This window comes from Triticum urartu, chromosome 3, assembly GCF_003073215.2.
Source record: "Triticum urartu cultivar G1812 chromosome 3, Tu2.1, whole genome shotgun sequence".
Classification (NCBI taxonomy): Eukaryota; Viridiplantae; Streptophyta; class Magnoliopsida; order Poales; family Poaceae; genus Triticum; species Triticum urartu.
The window spans coordinates 607,060,182-607,078,110 of NC_053024.1; the positions used below are offsets into that span (position 1 = coordinate 607,060,182).

The following is a 17,929-nucleotide window of genomic DNA, read 5'->3' on the forward strand; positions in this document are numbered from 1 at the left end:
AAAAACTCAGCATGCACCCCGACGCCATTCAAATAAAAAGGCATGGGGAAGTACGCTAGACCTGCGAGACGTATTGGAGGACAAAGCAAAACATGCAAGATCGATCTACGGATCACGAGGGCGCGCCACTATGCAAGACGATAAACGTCACGCCGGATACAGTAAAAGTAAGCCCGACCGGGCTGACCACAGCAGACATGACTCATTCGAGCTGCGTCGCGACTCACACCCACTATGCTTCATAGACGAAGTAATGGATCATCAAATCCCAGAGGGTTTCAAACCCATAAATATTGAATCATACGACGGCACAACAGATCTTGCGGTATGGATCGAGGATTTCCTCCTCCACATCCACATGGCCCATGGTGATGACTTGCATGCCATCAAATACCTCCCACTAAAGCTCAAAGGACCAGCACGGCATTGGCTTAACAGCTTGCCAGCAGAGTCCATTAGCTGTTGGGAACATCTGGAGGCCGCATTCCTCGACAACTTTCAGGGCACTAATGTGTGATCACCAGATGCCGATGACTTGAGCCACATAATTCGGCAGCCAGAAGAATCGGCCAGGCAATTCTAGACGCGGTTCCTAACAAAGAAAAATCAAATCGTCGACTGTTCGGATGCAGAGGCCTTAGCAGCTTTTAAACACAACATCCACGACGAGTGGCTAGCCCGGCACCTTGGTCAGGAAAAGCCGAAATCTATGGCAGCACTCACGACACTCATGACCCGCTTTTGTGCGGGAGAAGACAGCTGGCTGGCTCGCAGTAATAACATATCAAAGAACCATGGTACTTCGGACACCATGGACGGCAATAGCAGGTCACGTCGCAACAAACATAAGCGCCGCATTAACAGCGACAATACCGAGGATACGGCAGTCAATGCCGGATTCAAAGGCTCTAAACCCGGTCAGCGGAAAAAGCCATTTAAAAGAAGCACTCCGGGCCCATCCAGTTTGGACCGCATACTCGATCGCTCGTGTCAAATACACGGCAACCCCGACAAGCTAGCCAACCACACCAATAGGGATTGTTGGGTATTAAAGCAGGCCGGCAAGTTAATTGCCAAAAACAAAGATAAGGGGCCACATAGCGATGACGAGGAAGAGCCCCGGCAGCCGAACACCGGAGGACAGAAGAGGTTCCCCCCACAAGTGCAGACGGTGAACATGATATACACAACCCACATCCCCAAGAGGGAGCGGAAGTGTGCGCTCAGGGACGTATATGCGTTGGAGCCAGTCGCACCAAAGTTCAACCCATGGTCCTCCTGTCCGATCACCTTCGATCGCAGGGACCACCCCACTAGTATCCGTCATGGCGGATTCGCCACACTGGTCCTAGACCCAATCATTGACGGATTCCACCTCACTCGAGTCCTTATGGATGGGGGCAGCAGCCTGAACCTGCTTTATCAGGACACAGTGCGCAAAATGGGTATAGACCCCTCAAGGATCAAACCCACAAAAACGACATTTAAAGGCATCATTCCAGGTGTAGAGGCCCATTGCACAGGGTCAGTCACACTGGAAGTCGTCTTCGGATCCCCGGATAACTTCCGAAGCGAAGAATTAATCTTCGATATAGCCCCGTTCCGCAGTGGCTATCATGCACTGCTCGGGCGAACCGCATTTGCGAAATTCAAAGCGGTACCGCATTATGCATACCTCAAGCTCAAGATGCCAGGACCTCGGGGGGTTATTATAGTTAATGGAAACACAGAGCGCTCTCTCCGAACGGAGGAGCACACTGCGGCCCTCGCAGCGGAAGCGCAAAGCGGCCTCTCAAGGCAATCCACCAGTTCGGCGTTTCAAGACCCGGACACCTTCAAGCGCGCTCGGAGTAATCGGCAACTAGACCGCCTGGCACGATCTGAGCTCGCGTAGCAATGCAGCCCCCACCCCAGTCCCAGCCAAATGGTGAAATCTGTGCCACACGTACATAATTATGCTTTAAAAATACCATGGGCATAGGTGGGGAGGGGGGCACAACTACGGCACGCCCCAATACGCGGCTTAAACCGCACTAGGGGCTTCCCGCTTTGTTATTTTTCTCTTTCAGGACTTTAATCTCTAGAAACCCTGTCCGGCAGCATGATTGCAGAACACATGATGCAGCAACCAAGGAGGCAGAAAGCTACGTCACACCACGGAACTCCTAGGTGGATTACGATAACGAGTGAAATATTTGCTTAAATACCATTCCTCAGCTTGCCCTTGGAAGGGACATAGTCCTACTTTTTGCTTATCGCACTATCTGTATCATTCTACTTTAACGCACCTTTTTGAATAAACAATGCATAACATTACGACTATTATTGCATTCTTGTTTTATATATATATATATATGAGTTCATTGATGACGCCTTGCAACCGTACACTTTGGTACGGCCAATACACCAGGGGCTTAAGTACCCCACATTATGGTGTGAGAAGTCTGAACACTTTCACAAGTGCGGCACCCCGAACTTATAGCATTATATGAAGGAAATATGCCCTAGAGGCAATAATAAAGTTATTATTTATTTCCTTATATCATGATAAAAGTTTATTATTCATGCTAGAATTGTATTAACCGGAAACATAATACATGTGTGAATACATAGACAAACAGAGTATCACTAGTATGCCTCTACTTGACTAGCTCGTTAATCAAAGATGGTTATGTTTCCTAACCATGGACAAAGAGTTGTCATTTGATTAACGGGATCACATCATTAGTTGAATGATCTGATTGACATGACCCATTCCATTAGCTTAGCACCTGATCGTTTAGTATGTTGCTATTGCTTTCTTCATGACTTATACATGTTCCTATGACTATGAGATTATGCAACTCCCGTTTGCCGGAGGAACACTTTGTGTGCTACCCAATGTCACAACGTAACTAGGTGATTATAAAGGAGCTCTATAGGTGTCTCCAAAGGTACATGTTGGGTTGGCGTATTTCGAGATTAGAATTTGTCACTCCAATTGTCGAAGAGGTATCTCTGGGCCCTCTCGGTAATGCACATCACTGTAGCCTTGCAAGCATTGCAACTAATGAGTTAGTTGCGGGATGATGTATTACGAAACGAGTAAAGAGACTTGCCGGTAACGAGATTGAACTAGGTATGGGATACCGACGATCGAATCTCGGGCAAGTAACATACCGATGACAAAGGGAACAACGTATGTTGTTATGCGGTCTGATCGATAAAAGATCTTCGTAGAATATGTAGGAGCCAATATAAGCATCCAGGTTACGCTATTGGTTATTGACCAGAGACGTGTCTCGGTCATGTCTACATTGTTCTCGAACCCGTAGGGTCCGCACGCTTAAGGTTACGATGATAGTTATATTATGAGTTTATGCATTTTGATGTACTGAAGTTTGTTTGGAGTCCCGGATGTGATCACGGACATGACGAGGAGTCTCGAAATGGTCGAGACATAAAGATTGGTATATTGGAAGCCTATGTTTGGATATCGGAAGTGTTCCGGGTGAAATCGGGATTTTACCGGAGTACCGGGAGGTTACAGGAACCCCCCGGAAGGTATATGCACCTTAGTGGGCCTTAGTGGAAGAGAGGAGAGGTGGCCATAGATGGGACGCGCACCCCTCCCCCCCCCACCCCCTTGGTCCGAATAGGACAAGGAGAGGGGGCCGGGCCCCTTCCTCCTCTCTCTCCTCTTTTCCCCCCTCCGCGAATCCTATTCCAACTAGGAAAGGGTGGAGTCCTACTCCCGGAGGGAGTAGGACTCCTCCTGGCGCGCCTCCTCTTGGCCGGCCAGCCCCCCCGCCCTTTTGAGCCTTTATATACGGAGGCAAGGGGCACCCCTAGAGACACAAGTTGATCCACGAGATCAAATTCTTTGCCGTGTGCGGTGCCCCCTTCCACCATAGTCCTCGATAATATTGTAGCGGTGCTTAGGCGAAGCCCTGCGACGGTAGTACATCAAGATCGTCACCATGCCGTCGTGCTGACAGAACTCTTCCCCGACACTTTGCTGGATCAGAGTCCGGGGATCGTCATCGAGCTGAACGTGTGCTAGAACTCGGAGGTGCCGTAGTTTCGGTGCTTGATCGGTCGGGCCGTGGAGACGTACGACTACATCAACCAAGTTAACGCTTCCGTTGTCGATCTACAAGGGTACGTAGATCACACTCTCCCCCTCTCGTTGCTATGCATCACCATGATCTTGCGTGTGCGTAGGAATTTTTTTGAAATTACCCGAAACCCAACAGTGGCATCCGAGCCTAGGTTTTATGTGTTGATGTTATATGCAGGAGTAGAACACAAGTGAGTTGTGGGCGATATAAGTCATATTGCTTACCAGCATGTCATACTTTGGTTCGGCGGTATTGTTGGACGAAGCGGCCCGGACCGACATTACGCGTACGCTTACGCGAGACCGGTTCTCCCGACGTGCTTTGCACAAAGGTGGCTAGCAGGTGACAGTTTCTCCAACTTTAGTTGAACCGAGTGTGGCTACGCCCGGTCCTTGCGAAGGTTAAAACAGCGCCAACTTGACAAACTATCGTTGTGGTTTTGATGCGTAGGTAAGATTGGTTCTTGCTTAAGCCCGTAGCAGCCACGTAAAACTTGCAACAACAAAGTAGAGGACGTCTAACTTGTTTTTGCAGGGCATGTTGTGATGTGATATGGTCAAGACATGATGCTAAATTTTATTGTATGAGATGATCATGTTTTGTAACCGAGTTATCGGCAACTGGCAGGAGCCATATGGTTGTCGCTTTATTGTATGCAATGCAATCGCGTTGTAATGCTTTACTTTATCACTAAGCGGTAGCGATAGTCGTGGAAGCATGAGATTGGCGAGACGACAACGATGCTACGATGGAGATCAAAGTGTCGCGCCGGTGACACTGGTGATCACGACGGTGCTTCGAGGATGGAGATCACAAGCACAAGATGATGATGGCCATGTCATATCACGTATATTGATTGCATGTGATGTTTATCTTTTATGCATCTTATCTTGCTTTGATTGACGGTAGCATTATAAGATGATCTCTCACTAATTATCAAGAAGTGTTCTCCCTGAGTATGCCCCGTTGCGAAAGTTCTTCGTGCTGAGACACCACGTGATGATCGGGTGTGATAGGCTCTACGTTCAAATACAACGGGTGCAAAACAGTTGCACACGCAGTATACTCAGGTTATACTTGACGAGCCAAGCATATACAGATATGGCCTCGGAACACGGAGACCAAAAGGTCGAGCGTGAATCATATAGTAGATATGATCAACATAGTGATGTTCACCAACGAAACTACTCCATCTCACGTGATGATCGGACATGGTTTAGTTGACTTGGATCACGTAATCACTTAGAGGATTAGAGGGATGTCTATCTAAGTGGGAGTTCTTTAAGTAATATGATTAATTGAACCTAAATTTATCATGAACTTAGTACCTGATAGTATCTTGCTTATGTATGTTTGATTGTAGATAGATGGCCCGTGCTGTTGTTCCGTTGAATTTTAATGCGTTCCTTGAGAAAGCAAAGTTGAAAGATGATGGTAGCAATTACACGGACTGGGTCCTGTAACTTGAGGATTATCCTCATTGCTGCACAGAAGAATTACGTCCCGGAAGCACCGCTGGGTGCCAGGCCTGCTGCTGGAGCAACACCAGATGTTATGAACGTCTGGCAGAGCAAAGCTGATGACTACTCGATAGTTCAATGTGCCATGCTTTACGGCTTACAACCGGGACTTCAACGACGTTTTGAACGTCATGGGGCATATGAGATGTTCCAGGAGTTGAAGTTAATATTTCAAGCAAATGCCCGGATTGAGAGATATGAAGTCTCCAATAAGTTCTATAGCTGCAAGATGGAGGAGAACAGTTCTGTCAGTGAGCATATACTCAAGATGTCTGGGTATTGTAATCACTTGATTCAACTGGGAGTTAATCTTCCGGATGATAGCGTCATTGACAGAATTCTCCAATCACTTCCACCAAGCTACAAGAGCTTCGTGATGAACTATAATATGCAAGGGATGAATAAGACTATTCCCGAGCTCTTCGCAATGCTGAAAGCTGCAGAGGTAGAAATCAAGAAGGATGGCAAGGTGAACAAAGGTATATGTGATATACATGTTATTGATGTGTACCTTACTAATGCTCGCAGTAGCACCTGGGTATTTGATACTGGTTCTGTTGCTAATATTTGCAACTCGAAACAGGGACTACGGATTAAGCGAAGATTGGCTAAGGACGAGGTGACGATGCGCGTGGGAAACGGTTCCAAAGTCGATGTGATCGCGGTCGGCGCGCTACCTCTACATCTACCTTCGGGATTAATATTAGAACTAAATAATTGTTTTTTGGTGCCAGCGTTAAGCATGAACATTATATCTGGATCTTGTTTGATGCGAGACAGTTATTCATTTAAATCAGAGAATAATGGTTGTTCTATTTATATGAGTAATATCTTTTATGGTCATGCACCCTTGAAGAATGGTCTATTCTTATTGAATCTCGATAGTAGTGACACACATATTCATAATGTTGAAGCCAAAAGATGCAGAGTTGATAATGATAGTGCAACTTATTTGTGGCACTGCCGTTTAGGTCATATCGGTGTAAAGCGCATGAAGAAACTCCATACTGATGGACTTTTGGAACCACCTGATTATGAGTCACTTGGTACTTGCGAACCGTGTCTTATGGGCAAGATGACTAAAACGCCGTTCTCCGGTACTATGGAGAGAGCAACAGATTTGTTGGAAATTATACATACAGATGTATGTGGTTCGATGAATATTGAGGCTCGTGGCGGATATCGTTATTTTCTCACCTTCACAGATGACTTAAGCAGATATGGGTATATCTACTTAATGAAACATAAGTCTGAAACATTTTAAAAGTTCAAAGAATTTCAGAGTGAAGTTGAAAATCATCGTAACAAGAAAATAAAGTTTCTACGATTTGATCGTGGAGGAGAATATTTGAGTTACGAGTTTGGTGTACATTTGAAACAATGCGGAATAGTTTCGCAACTCACGCCACCCAGAACACCACAGTGTAATGGTGTGTCCGAACGTCGTAATCGTACTTTACTAGATATGGTGCGATCTATGATGTCTCTTACTGATTTACCGCTATCATTTTGGGGTTATGCTTTGGAGACGGCCGCATTCATGTTAAATAGGGCACCATCAAAATCCGTTGAGACGACGCCTTATGAACTATGGTTTGGCAAGAAACCAAAGTTGTCGTTTCTGAAAGTTTGGGGCTGCGATGCTTATGTGAAAAAGCTTCAACCTGATAAGCTCGAACCCAAATCGGAGAAATGTGTCTTCATAGGATATCCAAAGGAGACTATTGGATACACCTTCTATCACAGATCTGAAGGCAAGACTTTTGTTGCTAAGTTCGGAAACTTTCTGGAGAAGGAGTTTCTCTCGAAAGAAGTGAGTGGGAGGAAAGTAGAACTTGACGAGGTAACTGTACCTGCTCCCTTATTGGAAAGTAGTGCATCACAGAAAATTGTTTCTGTGACACCTACACCAATTAGTGAGGAAGCTAATGATAATGATCATGAAACTTCAGAACAAGATACTACTGAACCTCGTAGATCAACCAGAGTGAGATCCACGCCAGAGTGGTATGGTAATCCTGTTCTGGAAGTCATGCTACTAGATCATGATGAACCTACGAACTATGAAGAAGCGATGGTGAGCCCAGATTCCGCAAAATGGCTTGAAGCCATGAAATCTGAGATGGGATCCATGTATGAGAACAAAGTGTGGACTTTGGTTGACTTGCCCAATGATCGGCAACCAATTGAGAATAAATGGATCTACAAGAAGAAGACCGACGCCGACGGTAATGTTACTGTCTACAAAGCTCGACTTGTCGCAAAAGGGTTTCGGCAAATTCAAGGGATTGACTACGATGAGACCTTCTCACCCGTAGCGATGCTTAAGTCTGTCCGAATCATGTTAGCAATTGCCGCATTTTATGATTATGAAATTTGGCAGATGGATGTCAAAACTGCATTCCTGAATGGATTTCTAGAAGAAGAGTTGTATATGATGCAACCAGAAGCTTTTGTCGATCCAAAGGGAGCTAACAAAGTGTGCAAGCTCTAGCGATCCATTTATGGACTGGTGCACGCCTCTCGGAGTTGGAATAAACGCTTTGATAGTGTGATCAAAGCATTTGGTTTTATATAGACTTTCGGAGAAGCCTGTATTTACAAGAAAGTGAGTGGGAGCTGTGTAGCATTTCTGATATTATATGTGGATGACATATTACTGATTGGAAATGATATAGAATTTCTGGATAGCATAAAGGGATACTTGAATAAGAGTTTTTCAATGAAAGACCTCGGTGAAGCTGCTTACATATTAGGCATTAGGATCTATAGAGATAGATCAAGACGCTTAATTGGACTTTCACAAAGCACATACCTTGACAAAGTTTTGAAGAAGTTAAAAATGGATCAAGCAAAGAAAGGGTTCTTGCCTGTGTTACAAGGTGTAAAGTTGAGTCAGACTCAACGCCCGACCACTGCAGAAGATAGAGAGAAAATGAAAGATGTTCCCTATGCTTCAGCCATAGGCTCTATCATGTATGCAATGCTGTGTACCAGACCTGATGTGTGCCTTGCTATAAGTCTAGCAGGGAGGTACCAAAGTAATCCAGGAGTGGATCACTGGACAGCGGTCAAGAACATCCTGAAGTACCTGAAAAGGAGTAAGGATATGTTTCTCGTATATGGAGGTGACAAAGAGCTCATCGTAAACGGTTACGTTGATGCAAGCTTTGACACTGATCCGGACGATTCTAAATCGCAAACCGGATACGTTTTTACATTAAACGGTGGAGCTGTCAGTTAGTGCAGTTCTAAACAAAGCGTCGTGGCGGGATCTACATGTGAATCGGAGTACATAGCTGCTTCGGAAGCAGCAAACGAAGGAGTCTGGATGAAGGAGTTCATATCCGATCTAGGTGTCATACCTAGTGCTTCGGGTCTGATGAAAATATTTTGTGACAATACTGGTGCAATTGCCTTGGCGAAGGAATCCAGATTTCACAAAAGAACCAAGCACATTAAAAGACGCTTCAATTCCATCCGGGATCTAGTCCAGGTGGGAGACATAGAGATTTGCAAGATACATACGGATCTGAATGTAGCAGACCCATTGACTAAGCCTCTTCCACGAGCAAAACATGATCAGCACCAAGGCTCCATGGGTGTTAGAATCCTTACAGTATAATCTAGATTATTGACTCTAGTGCAAGTGGGATACTGAAGGAAATATGCCCTAGAGGCAATAATAAAATTATTATTTATTTCCTTATATCATGATAAAAGTTTATAATTCATGCTAGAATTGTATTAACCGGAAACATAATACATGTGTGAATACATAAACAAACAGAGTGTCACTAGTATGCCTCTACTTGACTAGCTCGTTAATCAAATATGGTTATGTTTCCTAACCATGGACAAAGAGTTGTCATTTGATTAACGGAATCACATCATTAGTTGAATGATCTGATTGACATGACCCATTCCATTAGCTTAGCACCCGATCGTTTAGTATGTTGCTACTGCTTTCTTCATGAATTATACATGTTCCTATGACTATGAGATTATGCAACTCCCGTTTGCCGGAGGAACACTTTGTGTGCTACCAAACGTCACAACGTAACTGGGTGATTATAAAGGAGCTCTATAGGTGTCTCCAAAGGTACATGTTGGGTTGGCGTATTTCAAGATTAGAATTTGTCACTCCGATTGTCGGAGAGGTATCTCTGGGCCCTCTCGGTAATGCACATCACTGAAGCCTTGCAAGCATTGCAACTAATGAGTTAGTTGCGGGATGATGTATTACAGAACGAGTAAAGAGACTTGCCAGTAACGAGATTGAACTAGGTATGGGATACCGACGATCGAATCTCGGGCAAGTAACATACCGATGACAAAGGGAACAACGTATGTTGTTATGCGGTCTGACCGATAAAGATCTTCGTAGAATATGTAGGAGCCAATATGGGCATCCAGGTCCCGCTATTCGTTATTGACCGGAGACGTGTCTCGGTCATGTCTACATTGTTCTTAAACCCGTAGGGTCCGCACGCTTAAGGTTACGATGACAGTTATTATGAGTTTTGATGTACCGAAGGTTGTTCGGAGTCCCGGATGTGATCACGGACATGACGAGGAGTCTCGAAATGGTCGAGACATAAAGATTGATATATTGGAAGCCTATGTTTGGATATCGGAAGTGTTCCGGGTGAAATCGGGATTTTACCGGAGTACCGGGAGGTTACCGGAACCCCCCGGGAGCTGAATGGGCCTTAATGGGCCTTAGTGGAAAAGAGAAGGGGCAGCCCAAAGTGGGACGCGCGCCCCTCCCCTCCCTTGGTCCGAATAGGACAAGGAGAGGGGGCCGGCCTCCCTCTCTCTTTTCCCCCTCCGCGAATCCTATTCCAACTAGGATTGGGGGGGGGGGAATCCTACTCCCAGAGGGAGTAGGACTCCTCCTGGCGCGCCTCTCCTAGGCCGGCCGCACCCCCCCCCCTTTGGTCCTTTATATACGAAGGCAGGGGCACCCCAGAGAAACACAAGTTGATCCACGTGATCATATTCTTAGCCGTGTGCGGTGCCCCCTTCCACCATAGTCCTCGATAATATTGTAGCGGAGTTTAGGCGAAGCCCTGCTGCAGTAGTGCATCAAGATCGTCACCACGCCGTTGTGCTGACGGAACTCTTCCCTGACACTTTGCTGGATCGGAGTCCGGGGATCGTCATCGAGCTGAACGTGTGCTAGAACTCGGAGGTGCCGTAGTTTCGGTGCTTGATCGGCCGGGCCGTGGAGACGTACGACTACATCAACCAAACGCTTCCGTTGTCGATCTACAAGGTACGTAGATCATACTCCTCCCCTCGTTGCTATGCATCACCATGATCTTGCGTGAGCGTAGGAAATTTTTGAAATTACTACGAAACCCTTCAGTTCTATAAGCCCAAAGTGCATCATCTAATTTCTTAGACCAATTCTTCCTGGACCTATTAACAATCTTTTTGCAAAATTAATTTTATTTCTCTATTGCTAAGTTCAACTTATGATAAGGTGATGCTATTCTATGGTTAACATCATACTTGGCAAGCATTTTACGGAAAGCACCATCAATAAAGTGTGAACCACCATCATTCATTAAATATCTAGGGACTCCAAACCTTGGGAAAATAACTTCCTTAAGCATTTTAATAGAGGTGTTGTGATCAGCACTACTGGTTGGAATATTTTCTACCCATTTATTAACATAATCAACAGCAACCAAGATATGTGTATACCCTTTAGAGGAAGGAAAAGGTCCCATATAATCAATTCCCCAAACATCAAATGGTTCAACAGCAAGTGAATAATTCATAGGCATTTCTTGACGCTTACCGATATTACCTATTCTTTGGCATTCATCACAAGATAAGATGAACTTACGGGCATCCTTGAAGAGAGTAGGCCAATAAAATCCAGATTGCAATACCTTGTGAACAGTTCTATCTCCAGCATGATGTCCTCCATAAGCTTCGGAGTGACATTTGCGTAGGATTTGTCCCTGTTCATGCTCAGGTACACAACGTCTAATAATATCATCTACTCCTTCTTTGTAAAGATGTGGGTCATCCCAAAAGTAATGTCTTAAATCATAGAAGAATGTTTTCTTTTGTTGGTATGTAAACCTAGGTGGTAAATATTTAGCAACAATATAATTAGCATAATCAACATACCAAGGAGTATTATGAGCAACATTTATTGCAGCTAACTGCTCATTAGGAAAACTATCATCAATAGGTAGTGGGTCATCAGGCAAATTTTCAAGCCTAGACAAATTATCAGCTACTGGGTTCTCAGCTCCTTTTCTATCATTGATATGTAAATCAAATTCTTGTAACAAGAGAACCCATCGAATGAGTCTAGGTTTAGTATCTTTCTTTTCCATAAGATATTTAATAGCAGCATGGTCTGTGTGAACAGTTACTTTGGAATCAACAATATAAGGTCTAAATTTATCACAAGCAAACACAACTGCTAAGAATTCTTTTTCAGTAGTAGCATAATTTCTTTGAGCACTGTCTAGAGTTTTACTAGCATAATGAATAACATTCAGTTTCTTATCAACTCTTTGTCCTAGAACAACACCAACAGCATAATCACTAACATCACACATAATTTCAAAAGGTAAGTTCCAATCAGGTGGTTGAACAATAGGTGCAGAAATTAAGGCTTTCCTGAGTGTTTCAAAGGCTTCTGAACAATCATCATCAAAAACAAAAGGGATATCCTTTTGCAAGAGACTAGTAAGAGGCCTGGAAATTTTAGAAAAGTCTTTGATAAATCTCCTATAGAAACCATCATAACCTAAGAAACTACGAATAACTTTTATATCTTTGGGACATGGCATTTTCTCAATTGCATCAACCTTAGCTTGGTCCAGTTCAATACCTCTTTCAGAAATTTTATGAACCAAGACAATGCCTTCATTAACCATAAAGTGACACTTCTCCCAATTCAAGACAAGATTTGTTTGTTCACATCTCCGCAAAACTCGATCAAGATTGCTTAAACAATCATCAAAAGACTTCCCATAAATAGAAAAAGTCCACTAGGGCATCTCCAAAGCGGATTCTCAAACCTCCACTATATGTCCGGACCACAGTGTCTGGTCCACTTTTGTCATCCAACAGGGACCTGCATATGTACGTTTAGCAGTCTGGATGTACGGATTCCGGTATCCAAGAGATAAACATGGGGGCTTTGCCGAAGTCCGGACACACACTTGACCAATCACATGCATGGTCGCCCTCCTCTCTCTCTCTCTCTCCTCCCAACCACACATGCATCGTCCCCCTCTCCTCTCTCTCCTCCCAAGAGGAACTAAACCACAATTATCCCACCACATGCAGTGTCTTCACCTACTTTTTCTTCTCCCAACCGAATACTTTGTGATTAGCATTGGATGGCTCCCTCCCGCATCTTGTTTGCGGACCACGTATGAACAGAAAAATGAATATATACTGGAGACATTTGCGGGTCAGCTTTGGAGATGCCCTTATAGCATCTCTAGCAGATCCCGTAAAGCTCGCTGGGTCACGTTTTTCGGCGGTTTTATGGGACAGGCGAAAATGACGGCCCGAACAGTTCCGCTAAAAACGGCCTGACCCTTTAAAGTTTTATGGGAGGCCCGTAAACCGCCCCCGAATCCCAGTCATATACAGATTTGACCGCTTTTAGGGTATCAATCCGCCATTTCCCTTATCCTCTCCGCCGCAAATCCTCTCTACTTTAGCAAGAAATCCCTTTCATCCGGCAGCCGTTTGCGCTGCGCGCAGCCACTATAGCAGATCCATGATGTCGTGCGTGGGTGATGGAAGGGGTGGCCGCGGCGGCGAGCCGCCTCGCAAGCACCACAACAATGGTGAATCGGGGAGCTCCTTCCTCCGCTCGCCGGTGAAGGAGTGGCACCATGCGCAGGCGCGCAGGTGTGGCGCCGGCTCCCGCAGTGCCGACGCACGGGCATGGAGCAGCTTGAACCACCTCGATCGGATCTTTGATCTCACGATCCAGCGCCTTCGGGCGGCCGAGCACGCCTGGTTTGATGCGAAGGAGGCGGCCGCCGCTAGGGACGAAGCTGCAGCGGCTCGGGCGGGCACATTGAAGGAGGAGTACTAGTCTGAATATCAAGTAGAACTTTGGTTATGTTTGCGGGATTTGTTCTGTCTTCGCGTCCGCCTTATCGTAAATTTTGTTTATAGGATATCGTAAACAAAATTTGCTAGATGACGGTTTGCGGGGTACGTCAGAGATGCTCTTGGATTTGTAGATGCTCTAGATTAGCTGCCCCCTTAAAACCCGCGTCCTTTTGAGCCCTTGACTTGTCCACGTGCAATTAATTACAAACACACATTTTCCAGCGAGTAAACTGGCGTGGTCAAGTGGTCATGCCGCCAAGCAGACAGCACCGTGCCTTGTCTCATCCCCAAAACACAGCATCACACACCACCATTTCCTCCCCCTCGTCTCCCCCCTTTCTCTTGGCCCCCCTGCCATGGTCTCCTCCCTCCCCCGCCCCCCTTCTCTCTCCTCCAACTTTCACCAGACAGCCCGACCCTGAGCTCAGCTGGACATCACTGACGCCATAGCCTCCTTTTCCCCCTTTCGCTTTTGCTCCGTCTCTCTCCTCCTCCGTGGCCCAAGATTCACCGCCCCCCTTGCGATCCCTCCGAGTTCGCTCTCGCCTGGGGAGGCGGGAGGAGGAGCGAGACATTGCGGCGTGAGATGATCTTCTCCGGTGCCGTGGTCTTACGAGCACAAGGTTCGTGTTCCCTTTGCGCACGGCTATAGATTTTTTCTCCCCTTCCTAGATCTGCAAGCGCTCCCTGATCGATTCGGTTGATCCGTGGTCCATGTGATTTCTTGCTGCCATGTTTTTTGATGCGACAGGTGGCGTTTTTTTTTTCTCTTTATACATATATCTATATTCTTGAACTTGAGCTAGCTGTTGTTGACTAAATGAATCTATCAAAAACAATCGTCTGATGTCTATTTTTCTGGGAAAGAAAATATATTGTGGTGGAGTTCCTCCTTGCTGCATTATCCTTATTCCTTGATTAGTGTATCCATTCTTTGTAACAATAGATTGTTTTGATGCCAGAGAGTGGAAGATAACTGTGGTGAAGTTCATTATTGTCATCAGGGGGTGATGTTGGTACCTTTTCACTGAAGTGCATCTACCTTCTGTAACCGATATACTGTGGCGGTGAGGAGATCATGTCCATGGAAGCTCAGAATCTTCGGTTCGTCAGGTGCCCCAAATGCCTCCAGCTTCTCGTGGAGTACCCGTCCATTCCGGTTTACCAGTGTGGTGGCTGCGGCACCATTCTTAGAGGTATAAATCATAGGATCTATCCTTCTTGCCTGGCTAAGCAGTATCTCTATTTTTCAGACTTTTTTTATAGTCGTTGAATATTTGATGCAGCGAAAAATCGAGGTGCGCAAGTAACTCAGCCTGATTCGGTATCCGATGAACAGAACAATTTTCCACACAGCTTGGAAGGGTCCCCTCAGACCAGCAAGTCTATTTGTTCCGATGAACTGAAAGTTGTCTCTGCTGATATGCAGCCTAGTGAAAATTTGGTTGAGGGAAATATTTCCTCTGTCGGCAAGCATGCCATTTCCGGTGAGAATCTTAACACAGAAAGGACTATGTCTGTTGGAGAGAGTGCAGCATCTGGCGAGGTTGACGGTGAGGAGAATTGTTCCCTAAGTGTTGGCAATGCCCGAGACCCCGAGTTTATGATCGAAGAGGCAGATGACAAAGGTGCCACAGTTAATTCTAGTATGAAACTAATAGAAAATGTACAGAGTGTTGAAATAAGTGAAGATGCAGATGGGGAAAAGGGTTGTATTATGGATGATGCAAACGATGCTAGTGTTGCCAGCGAAGCTGAAACTGTCCATAGCATCGCAGGTGAGGAACTGGGAGATGATTCCGGTAAAAATGTGATAGGAGAAATAGAGAGCATGTCTGAGCAAAAAAATTCTGCTGGCAATAAAAATATGAACTGCCATGAGGCAGCTGAGACAAACAAATTGTATGAGAATGATGGGGCTAAATCCATTAACATGGTGGCTCGGAGAGAGGAGAGGTTGCAACCGTATGGGGGTTTATGTTTTGAATCTTATGAAGATCTGATTGAGGAATTGGAGAGGTCTTTATCATTAAGTGATGATGAGGAAGACTTTTTGGATGTAGCAGACAATAATGGGCTTAATGATGCTCTGCATAATCAAATTGGTAGCCGAAGGTTTTTGTCAGGGGGCAAAATGAATGATAGCCCTCGAAGTGATCCTCATGGTCGATTGATTGAAGAACTGGAGAGGTATTTCAGTGATCCAGAAGAACCGTTAGAACATCATATTGCGGTTGCAGACAAAGTCATTCAAGATAAAATTCATGTGAAGGAACATGATAAGGATCCTCAATTCCTGGTTAATGAAAGTGCAAATGCTTTCAGTGATGCAGATGAACTGTCAGAACATCATATTGGGGTTGCAGACACAGACACTCGAGAGAAAATTCATGTGAAGGAGCATGATAAGAATACACAATTCCTGGTTAATGAAAGTGCAAATGCATGTGAAGCTGATGGCAAATATGTACAATCTGAACAAAATTTTGAAAAGAATGAGCTAATAGCTTATGGCACTAAAGAATTGGAAGAGGGTTGGACTGGAGATGATAATAAGATCGTCTGTGTTCATGGGAATGAGCATTTCGTGCTTACAAACACAGACAGCCCAGACACAATTCATGAGAATGAGATTGATAGGGATGCGCAATACCTGGACACTGGAAGTGCAAAGCCATGTGAAGGAAGCATCTCTTCCTTTGGTGACGGACATCTCAAATCTGGACAAAGTTTCCAACAAAACGAGCTAACAACTGAAGGCCCTAAAGAGAAGGAAGATGGTTGTATTGAAGATGACAATAAGATCAACTGCTTTCATGCGAATGAGCATGCCGTGGTTGTAGATAAGGACGTTGCAGAAATAATTCATGAGAATGAGCATGATAAGGATCCACAGTACCTGGGGACTGAAACTGCATGTGAAGAGGACATCTCTTCATTCAATGACGAACATCTCAAATCTGGACAAATTTTTGATCAACATGAGGTAACTTCCAATGATGGCACTGAAGAACAGAAGCAGGGCCGTACGGAAGATGACAACACCACTCTATGTGTTCAAGCTGACAATCCAGTAGCTGATGCTGGGTTTTCAAGCTTGTCAAATGAGAGGATTCATTGCAACCCAACTAGCTTCACTAAGAAAAAAGAAGAGATATCATGCAGGTACAGAGATAGTCTACTTCGTCAAGGACTTTCTCTTGATTCTGAAGACTTCAGGTCAATCCAAAACTTTATTGAATCACAAATGGATGGGACCTCCAGTTCTCTCTCAAGTGGGTCACCTAGTCAAGGGGATTTGTCGATAAAAACATCAAGTAAGTTCAAGACTGTTGATCAACTTGAGCGCCTCAAGAAGATGGATGGTCTAAGAGATCAGCTAAATAGGCTTTCTAGCAACAAGGGCTTGGAGAAAAGGTATCAGAAGAAAGACCTGGAATACCAGCCACAACAACTGAATACCTATGATGTTGAGCAACAGTTTCGAAGTGTTGATACTGATTCCATCCCAAGTTCTTGTACTCTAGACTCCTATTATGGTCATGGAAAGCCACCAAGGTACCCCCCGCCAAATCCTTTCTCACCACCCCATTCATGTGCACACTGCCATTTTGGACATGTGCAAGCGCACATCCCGCACAACTTTGATGCTTGGGAGTTGAATTCATATTACCAATCCTCACAAGCTGGTAGCTCAATCCCTGACCACGATTCGCTCAAGTCAAGCTTCAAGGAACAGAAGCGTGTGGTGAGAAAGCATATTTTGCGGCCTTTGTCAGGTGCTTCACCATATACCGTCTGCAACAGCTGTTTCTTTTTGGTTCAAATGCCATCAGATATCTACATGTCAAAAAGAAAGATTGGGAAAATGCAGTGTGGTAAGTGCTCCAAGGTTATTGTATTGTCTGTTCCTGCTGTAAATCAAGCCAATGCAAATGCCAGTAAGGAACTAACCCAAAAATTAAGCAAGGCTGACAACAGAAAAGTTGCTAGAACTGAGAGTGCTTCTTATCCCGTCAGTGTAAGTGAAGAATGTGGAGCATCTTTCACAAGAAGCTTGTCTACTCGAGCTGGACCATCCCTTGCTGCCACACAAAGTAGCAAGAAGGTTTCAGACTCGGCACTTCATCTACTCATGGGGTATGATTCAGCAAGCCAGTTGTTACGTCACAGCAGGGCGTTTGAGCGTCGCAGCAGGGT

The 17,929-nt window shown here is 45.1% G+C and overlaps 1 protein-coding gene across 2 annotated transcripts; it reads left to right on the forward strand.

The window, feature by feature from the left end:
• Positions 1-14,043: 14,043 nt before the first annotated feature.
• LOC125545312 lies at positions 14,044-17,929 on the forward strand (the record flags this gene model as incomplete). Of its 2 annotated transcripts, none has more annotated exon segments than XM_048709214.1 (3): positions 14,044-14,352; positions 14,734-14,925; positions 15,016-17,929. In XM_048709214.1, coding segments are annotated over 2 exon segments (3,032 nt in total), but the record flags the coding sequence as incomplete, so codon positions are not given.